Source organism: Oncorhynchus gorbuscha, unplaced genomic scaffold (genome assembly GCF_021184085.1).
Source record: "Oncorhynchus gorbuscha isolate QuinsamMale2020 ecotype Even-year unplaced genomic scaffold, OgorEven_v1.0 Un_scaffold_12737, whole genome shotgun sequence".
Taxonomy (NCBI): Eukaryota; Metazoa; Chordata; class Actinopteri; order Salmoniformes; family Salmonidae; genus Oncorhynchus; species Oncorhynchus gorbuscha.
The window spans coordinates 1-8,283 of record NW_025755041.1 but is presented as its reverse complement, the minus strand read 5'-3'; the positions used below and the strand labels follow the sequence as shown (position 1 = coordinate 8,283).

Genomic DNA, 8,283 nt, shown 5'->3' with positions numbered 1-8,283 from the left:
CGTGGTACATATATACGTCGCCAGACCCACACAGCTCCAGGTCATCTATAAGTCTTTGCTAGGTAAAGCTCCACCTTATCTCAGCTCACTGGTCACCATAACAACACCCACCCGTAGCACGCGCTCCAGCAGGTATATCTCACTGGTCATCGCTGAAGTTGGAGACTCCCTCACTAACTTTAAGCACCAGCTATCTGAGCAGCTTACCGATCGCTGTAGCTGTACATAGTCCATCTGTAAATATCCCATCCAATCTACCTACCTCATCCCCATGTTGTTTTTATTTACTTTTCTGCTCTTTTGCACACCAGTATCTCTACTTACACACCATCTGCTCATCTGTCACTCCAGTATTAATTTTCTAAATTGTAATTACTTTGCTACTATGGTCTATTTATTGCCTTACCTCCTCACGCCATTTTCACATACTGTATATAGACTTTTCCTATTGTGTTATTGACTGTGCGTTTGTTTATTCCATGTGTAACTCTGTGTTGTTGTCTGTTCACACTGCTATGCTGTATCTTGGCCAGGTCACAGTTGTAAATGAGAAGTTGTTCTCAACTGGCCACCTGATTAAATAAAGGAGAAATAAAAAACAAATGAAGATCCTACCTCTCCTTTAACCCTCCACTTCCCCTTTAACTGTAAATGACAGACTGTCGGCCAGAATGTTGTTACTGGATTATGACTGTAAAAAGGATTCCATTACAAAAGGTGTTCATTCCCCTGTTAGGGGGTTACCCTGTACCATTACTGTGTTCATTCCCCTGTTGGGGTTACCCTGTACCATTACTGTGTTCATTCCCCTGTTGGGGTTACCCTGTACCATTACTGTGTTCATTCCCTGTTGGGGGTTACCCTGTACCATTACTGTGTTCATTCCCCTGTTAGGGTTACCCTGTACCATTACTGTGTTCATTCCCCTGTTGTCCTTCAGGTGAACATCATGAGCTTCATAGCAGAGCTGCTGGGATGGTTCGAGGTGCATAAACCTGACTTCGTCAAGCCATTACTACCTCTAGACCTGACAGGTAGGGGAGGTGTGTGTGTGTGTGTGTGTGTGTGTGTGTGTGTGTGTGTGTGTGTGTGTGTGTGTGTGTGTGTGTGTGTGTGTGTGTGTGTGTGTGTGTGTGTGTGTGTGTGTGTGTGTGTGTGTGTGTGTGTGTGTGTGTGTGTGTGTGTGAAAGAGAGTGGAAGGAGAGAGAGGGATTAGACTGTTGTATAACCTGTTTAGGTGGCCTTATGGTTGATAACATGAATAGGTTTCTCTGTGTGCCAGATGCCTCAGGGTTGTTGGAGTCCAGTCCTGTCAGTGGGTACAGCATCAGGTAAAATCAGGACACATTCATTCTACATGTAGTTATTGGTTAACAGGACACATTCATTCTACATGTAGTTATTGGTTAACAGGACACATTCATTCTACATGTAGTTATTGGTTAACAGGACACATTCATTCTACATGTAGTTATTGGTTAACAGGACACATTCATTCTACATGTAGTTATTGGTTAACAGGACACATTCATTCTACATGTAGTTATTGGTTAACAGGACACATTCATTCTACATGTAGTTATTGGTTAACAGGACACATTCATTCTACATGTAGTTATTGGTAAACAGGACACATTCATTCTACATGTAGTTATTGGTTAACAGGACACATTCACTCTACATGTAGTTATTGGTAAACAGGACACATTCATTCTACATGTAGTTATTGGTTAACAGGACACATTCATTCTACATGTAGTTTTTGGTTAACAGGACACATTCACTCTACATGTAGTTATTGGTTAACAGGACACATTCATTCTACATGTAGTTTTTGGTTAACAGGACACATTCACTCTACATGTAGTTATTGGTTAACAGGGCAAAGCAACCGGTAAACTACAGTAATCAACCAAAGTGCAATGCATTTCCACGTTCTTTCACATCCATTACTATGAGTCTGTGTTATATACTGAATCTCATTGTCGTCTCGATAACACAGTCTTCGTCATGATGCGTTATGGGTCGCGGCCCCAGAGAGCAGTGAGGAACCAAACAGAAACACATCCACATGTTTATTGTTTCTATGGCAGAACGAGACGTATATGACAGTCATTGTGAATAATAATGCGTTCTGTTCCAGTGGCTCTCCCTCCTATATCTTCAAACAGCCCTTCGTCCCCATATCCTCTCCTCGTCATCTGGTAAGAGAAATGAGGATTCTGGGTAATGTAGTTTAAAGCTGTCTTTGTGCATCTGTGGGCTTTTCCCCATTGCATACTCCTCGTTGTCAACTCTCCTCGTCTACTTCTCAAAACCCATTGGAGGGTAAAGGTCAGAGGGGAGGGACCTCTGGCTTTCTCATCCAATGGGTTTTGAGAAGACGACGAGGACACGAGGAGTATGCAATTCAGAGAAGTCTAAGTGTTGGAGTTCTCTTCCTGACTACATCTCCCTTTCTGTCACATTTAGAAGGGAACATGTGGACCAAGAAACAGATCCGGTGAGTAGGATGGCGGACTGTTTCAGCCTGGAGAGATATTTATTTAGGAACATCCTCCCAGATTGAACCTCTCCCTCTCTCTCTCTTCCTCCTTCTTACCCATACGTAGAATGTATGCACACATGACTGTAAGTCGCTTTGGATAAAAGCGTCTGCTAAATGGCATATATTATTATTATTATATTATTCTCTTCATCTCTCTCTCTTCCTCTCTCTCTCTCCCCATCTTTCTCTCTTCCTATCTCTCTATCTCTCTCTCCCTCTCTCTCCCTCTCTCTTCGTCTCTCTCTATCTCTCTCCGTCTCTCTCTCTCTCTCTCTCTCTCTCTCTCTCTCTCTCTCTCTCTCTCTCTCTCTCTCTCTCTCTCTCTCTCTCTCTCTCTCTCTCTCTCTCTCTCTCTATCTTCCTCCATCTCTCTCTCTTCCTCCCTCTCTCTATCTATCTCTCTTCCTCCTTTCTCTCTATCTCTCTCTCTCTCTCTCTCTCCCTCTCTCTTCGTCTCTCTCTCTCTCTCTCTCTCTCTCTCTCTCTCTCTCTCTCTCTCTCTCTCTCTCTCTCTCTCTCTCTCTCTCTCTCTCTCTCTCTCTCTCTCCAGATTCTCTCTTCTCCTCTCTCTCTCTCTCTCTCTCTCTCTCTCTCTCTCTCCATCTCTCTCTCTCTCTCTCTCTCTCTCTCTCTCTCTCTCTCTCTCTCTCTCTCTCTCTCTCTCTCTCTCTCTCTCTCTCTCTCATCTTCCTCCATCTCTCTTTCTTCCTCCATCTCTCTCTCTCCTCCCCTCTCTCTATCTATCTCTCTTCCTCCTTTCTCTCTATCTATCTCTCTCTCCCTCTCTCTTCGTCTCTCTCTCTCTCTCTCTCTCTCTCTCTCTCTCTCTCTCTCTCTCTCTCTCTCTCTCTCTCTCTCTCCATCTCTCTCTCTCTCTCCATCTCTCCTCCCTCTCTATCTCTCTCTATCTCTCTCCCTCTCTCTTCGTCTCTCTCTCTCTCTCTATCTCTCTCCTCTCTCTCTTCTCTCTCTCTATCTCTCTCTCTCTCTCTTCCTCTCTCTCTCTCTCTCTCCTCTCTCTTCGTCTCTCTCTCTCTCTCTCTCTCTCTCTCTCTCTCTCTCTCTCTCTCTCTCTCTCTCTCTCTCTCTCTCTCTCTCTCTCTCTCTCTCTCTCTTCCTCCATCTCTCTCTTCCTCCATCTCTCTCTCTTCCTCCCTCTCTCTCTATCTCTCTTCCTCCTCTCTATCTATCTCTCTCTCCTCTCTCTTCTCTCTCTCTCTCTCTCTCTCTCTCTCTCTCTCTCTCTCTCTCTCTCTCTCTCTCTCTCTCTCTCTCTCTCTCTCTCTCTCTCTCTTCGTCTCTCTCTCTCTCTTCGTCTCTCTCTCTCTCTTCGTCTCTCTCTCTCTCTCTCTCTATCTTCCTCCATCTCTCTCTCTCTATCTTCCTCCATCTCTCTTTCTTCCTCCATCTCTCTCTCTTCCTCCCTCTCTCTCTCCATCTCTCTCTTCCTCCCTCTCTCTATCTATCTCTCTTCCTCCTTTCTCTCTATCTCTCTCTCTCTTCCTCCCTCTCTGTCTCTCTTCCCATCTCTCTCCCTCTCCCTCTCTCCCTCTCTCCCTCCAGTCGTCCACTCTCGGCTGTAACCTTCAGTATTCCATTCGGTCTGGACAGTGACGTGGACGTTGTCATGGGCAACCCCGTGCATTCCGCCAGCACCAACAGCCTGACCGCTGGCGTGCCCGCCATGATGACTTCATCGAGCAGAATGTCATCTGGGATGACACGGGTCCCCTACAGCCCCCCCGAGGACCTCAGTCACCTGGTCAGCGCCTCTGTCCCTCAACGCTCCTCCTGGGGCCCGCACACACACTCACACACACCGGCGCTAGGGGAGCTGCCGACAGTCGAGATCATCCACACTCCTGGAGGAGAAAGAGGTGGAGGAGGGAAAAGAGGAGAGAAGGGAGATGGAGGAGGAGGAGGAAGGCCAGAGCCACGCTTGCGTCCAGAAGGAGCTCCTGCAGGTTTCTTCCTTCATTCTCCTGAATACGACCTGACCCAGCTCAGCAGCTCCGCCCCTGCCGCTCCGGAATGCTCTACCGACCAATAGGAGGGGAGGGGGCGTAGGAGAGAAGCAGAGAGTGGGAGGCAGGGAGAAGGGGAGAAGGGGAGATCGGATGGCTCGCGGGACGATGACTCGGTCCTCCGCGACGGAAGTGTGGACTCATCGGAAGCTTCCGACGACCTTCCTAGAAACGCCCTCGGCAACGTCCGCCCTGGCCACGGTCGTCACGGCAACGGCAACATCAGCAACACCGGTGGCAGCAGCGGCAGCCCACAGATGACGAGCTTCGCCGAGCGGCGGGACAGGAGGAGACAGCCGGCCGCACCGGGAGAGGAGTCGCCCAGCACCCCGACCCCCACCACCCCACCCTCCATACCCCCACCCACACCACCCCCAGCCCAGGAGGGAAGCACCCTGAGCCGGGTACAGAGGCCTGGGAGCTGGGGGCCCGCCTGGAGGAGAAACGCAGAGCCATCGAGGCCCAGAAGAGACGCATAGAGGCCATATTCACCAGACACAGACAGAGGCTGGGCAAGACTGCCTTCCTACAGCTGAAGAGAGGAGAGGGAGGAGAGGGAGGAGAGGAGCCTATATCTCTGGAGGAGCGTCTCAGCCGCATGGAGGAGCAGCTGAAAGAGGAGGAGGAGAGAGAAGAGGGAGAGGAGAAAGACAAGGCAGATGAAGGGAACTCCCGCCGCAGGCGCGATTGGAGAAGCAGGTGACGTTTTCCATGGATACGAGGAAGGGGCTGAGAAAGGGGTGGATAAATGGGAGGGGCCTGGAGCCGGGGGAGGGGCTGTTCTAGGGGAGTATAATGAGGTGGTCCTGAAGCTGAGTGAGGCTCTGAGGTCACTACAGAACGACATGCAGAAACTGACCCAACAACAACAACAGCTAATGGGCAAGAAGACCACACCCAAACCCACACCTAAACTACACCCAAAACCACACCTAAAACTACACCCAAAACCACACCTAAAACTACACCCAAACCACACCTAAAAGTACACCCAGGACACCACCCAGGACCCCACTAAGAGTCCGACTAGAACCCCGACCAAGAGCATCAGTAAGGCGTGGGTGATTCCTGCAGGCTCCAAACCCCCCACCTCCACTACCTCCCCTCTCGCAGGGCCCTCCCCAGCTCTCCTCCACCCTCCCAAAACCTCCACCTCCACTACCTCCCCTCTCGCAGGGCCCTCCCCCAGCTCTCCTCCAACCCTCCTAAAACCCCCATCTCCTCCTCCTGCCCTGCCCCACGCACAAAGATCCACTCCTCCTCCCCGTAGCCCTAAGCACCACCCGCGCCCTCCCAACCCCACCCCGCCCTTCTGAATTGAAGTTCCTCCTTCCACCCGTGTCCTCACCCCCGCAGCATGTGGACTCTCCCCACACCTGCGACGCGTCTCCCAGCCAGTGCCAGGTCCAGACCTCCTCATCTTTCCGTATCGGGGCCCCTGCACCCCCCAGGAACCCCCTGCCTCCATGCGGCCCCAGCCCGAGGAGAGTACCTCAGAGACGGGCTCCAGCGAGACGCAGTTCAGCCTGGAGCTGGAGGAGCAGGAGGGTTTAGGGGGAGGCCGGCCCGTGTTTCAGCCCAGGAGAGGCCGTTCTGGGGGTGGCAGCAGCCCCGGAGCCCCTCCGAGGGCTCCTTGAGAGCGAGACCCTGTCGCTGTCGGCCGCTTACTGCAGAGGAGGGGAGGGAGGGAGAGGAGGAGGAGGGAATCGTTGCAGCCTGATGGAGGTGTCATTGTCATCCCTGGGAGGGCCAGAGGGGGGCAGTGATGAGCCAACTGACACAGAAGGACAGGAGTTGTTCTCTGACTCCATGAGCGACCACACAGAACCTCCAACAGGAGAAACGTTGGAACTGACGGAACCCACGGGAGAACCGAGAGAATCTACTGGGGATCAAATAGAACAGACACAGAACACAGAACTCCGAGAACCCTCAGTGGAACCCACAGAGCAGACGGAACCAGAGGCGAGAGGAGGGGTTGGATTCTTCTTCAAGGTGAGTCTGGCGGAGGGAGAGACAGAGAGAGAATAGTCCCTCCCAGAAACAAGCCCTAACTAACCCTCTGCCCTCTAGGCCCTTAGATGTAGATAAGACAACGTTAATTGAAGTTCATCGTTTCATTATTGACTCATAAGGAAATCAAAGATTATGTGTTTCTAGTGGTAGCCAATAAAGTAATGACAGTGTGTGTGTTTGTGTGTGTGTGTGTGTGTGTGTGTGTGTGTGTGTGTGTGTGTGTGTGTGTGTGTGTGTGTGTGTGTGTGTGTGTGTGTGTGTGTGTGTGTGTGTGTGTGTGTGTGTGTGTGTGTGTGTGTGTGTGTGTGTGTGTGTGTGCGCAGGAGGAGGTGCGTTGTGAAGATGAGATGGCTCAGAGGAGAGCTGCTCTGTTGGGGAGACAGCAGAAAAGAGCAGAGGACCTGAAGAGGAGGAGACAGTGGAACGAACAGGAGAGAGAGAGCAGGTGACACACACAGACACACAAACACACTCATCATCCACTCAGAAAATAGACAGACAGACAGACAGACAGACAGACAGACAGACAGACAGACAGACAGACAGACAGACAGACAGACAGACAGACAGACAGACAGACAGACAGACAGACAGACAGACAGACAGACAGACAGACAGACAGACACACTCATCATCCACTCAGAAAATAGACAGACAGACAGACAGACAGACAGACAGACAGACAGACAGACAGACAGACAGACAGACAGACAGACAGACAGACAGACAGACAGACAGACAGACAGACAGACAGACAGACAGACAGACAGACAGACAGACAGACAGACAGACAGACAGACAGACAGACAGACAGACAGACAGACAGACAGACAGACAGACTCATCATCCACTCAGCAAATAAACATACAGATCATCACCATAACACTAACCCCTTTCCCTCCATCTTTCCCTTTAGACTCCTCTGAGGAGGAGGAGCTAAGAGGCTCTCTCCTCTACAGACCCCTCCCCTGTCCCACCCCTCCCCGCAGCCGGTGTCCCTTCCCTCACCCCACCGACCACGCCCAGTCGGGCGTGGGTGATTTCACGCGGAAGGAGTACGCCCCACCGCCAGCAGATACGCACTCATGTCTGACCTGGATAAGGTGTGCCGTGGTCAGAAACACACCAATCAGGGACGAGTCGTCGCCAAGAAGTCCCGCCTGACCTCGGAGCATGACCCGGAGGAGTCACAGCTGTCCCGCAGCCCAGCCAAGAGCAATTTATGGGTAATGGAATTGTAAATTCATAGGGTGTCTGTTTGTGCCAGACACTCTACTGCTCCCCTTTACAGTGTCTGGGACGGGGTACAGAGGTGCAGGCTTTTGTACCAGCCCAGCTTTTGTACCAGCTCTGATGCTCTTGTCTTCTGCTGCTTTACTCTGCATAATGACAAGTTATCAACATACTGTACCCCCCGTCTCTCTCCCTCCTCCTCTCTCTCCCTCCTCCTCTCTCTTTCTCTCTCTCCCTCCTCCTCTTTCCCTTCTTCTTTCCCTCCTCTCCCTCTTCTCTCTCTCCCTTCTTATATCTCTCTTCTTCTCTCCCTCCTCTCCCCCTTCTCTCTCTCCCTTCTTATATCTCTCTTCTTCTCTCCTTCCTCTCCCTCCTCTCTCTCCCTTTCTTATATCTCTCTTCTTCTCTCTCTCCTTCCTCTCCCTTCTCTCTCCCCTTCTTATATCTCTCTTTCTCTCCCTC

At 50.9% G+C, this 8,283-nt stretch overlaps 1 protein-coding gene and 1 long non-coding RNA gene across 2 annotated transcripts; both read left to right on the top strand.

Annotated features, from left to right (window-relative positions):
• Nucleotides 1-934: 934 nt before the first annotated feature.
• Nucleotides 935-2,195, top strand: LOC124030585. The gene is made up of 3 exons (XR_006837988.1): nucleotides 935-1,034; nucleotides 1,283-1,331; nucleotides 2,144-2,195. It is a non-coding gene; the product is annotated as an uncharacterized LOC124030585 (long non-coding RNA).
• A 218-nt stretch (nucleotides 2,196-2,413) lies between these two features.
• Nucleotides 2,414-4,598, top strand: LOC124030586 (calmodulin-regulated spectrin-associated protein 3-like). The gene is made up of 2 exons (XM_046341856.1): nucleotides 2,414-2,503; nucleotides 4,112-4,598. The coding sequence occupies exons 1-2, from the start codon at nucleotides 2,481-2,483 to the stop codon at nucleotides 4,596-4,598; spliced, it is 510 nt and encodes a 169-aa protein (XP_046197812.1). The 5' UTR covers nucleotides 2,414-2,480.
• The last annotated feature ends 3,685 nt before the right edge of the window (nucleotides 4,599-8,283 follow it).